The sequence below is a fragment of the Penaeus monodon genome, chromosome 25, assembly GCF_015228065.2.
Source record: "Penaeus monodon isolate SGIC_2016 chromosome 25, NSTDA_Pmon_1, whole genome shotgun sequence".
Lineage (NCBI taxonomy): Eukaryota > Metazoa > Arthropoda > Malacostraca > Decapoda > Penaeidae > Penaeus > Penaeus monodon.
This window is the reverse complement of record NC_051410.1, coordinates 3,190,322-3,191,213: the sequence shown is the minus strand read 5'-3', so window position 1 is coordinate 3,191,213 and position 892 is coordinate 3,190,322. Positions and strand designations below refer to the sequence as shown.

At 32.4% G+C, this 892-nt stretch overlaps 1 protein-coding gene across 1 annotated transcript in view; it reads right to left on the bottom strand.

The window, feature by feature from the left end:
• LOC119589488 (putative ferric-chelate reductase 1 homolog) overlaps window positions 1-892 on the bottom strand; it is a gene marked incomplete at its 3' end in the record, with an annotated part of 79,837 nt that overhangs the window by 6,742 nt on the left and 72,203 nt on the right. The window contains 1 exon segment of the mRNA XM_037938088.1: window positions 856-892. Coding sequence (XP_037794016.1) covers window positions 856-892 — 37 coding nt within the window.

Below are 892 nucleotides of genomic sequence, written 5' to 3'. Positions count from 1 at the left end.
TTAATAATATCTCAAAATATCAAAAGTAAATATAATCCAAAAGACATGCAACATTCCACATGAAATGCAAGACCTTTCACACCACATTCCATCCATGCATCCAGTACAGCAAACACCACCTCCATTATAAGAAACACTGTAGGGAAAACCTTGTTCCTTTTTCCTTTCCTATTTGGACGAACACCTGAAGACCAGCGAGCCACACCAGACCCTTTCCGATGCTGTAATTATCTTTAGTGGATCCGACTCCTGCTTAAGGTATATTCATGCAGATCATTTATAAGTCCACCACCAGCAAATGCAAGCAAAATGTTTAATACAATTGTGTTTATTAATAAAAACAATATTTCAAATATGTCATATTAATAAGATAAGCCTTCACCATAAATAATCCTTGTTTAATGTCTCAAACATGGTTATATGTTTCCCACCCATACTTCAATCAAAAGGAATTACTGTAAAAATCAAAATGTATAAAATCAAATACAATACTCTACTTATTCTCAGTATTCTAAATACACCAAAAGTACAAAAAAAACTATGTTTTACAATACAGGGAAATATAGTAAGTCTGTTTTTTACTTATTTACTTTTTTCTGCAAAATAACTATGAAGGTGAGAATTGTTCAAATTGAAATTCATCTACCCTTTAATTCTATGGTATTTCACTGATATTTCCCTGGTTGTAGTTAACATAAACTTTTAACCCGTCTACAATGAATTGAAAAAAGCACTACTTATAATAACTGCCCTGAAAAAATATTTTACTCTTATTTGCAAGATTTTTTTAATACCATTACAAGTTAAACCCTAGACTTCTGATAATGCAACTCATTCTTCTGTCAGAGTACTAACAATGGAGAGGCCTTCAACTGGTCGCCTGGGAGCACGT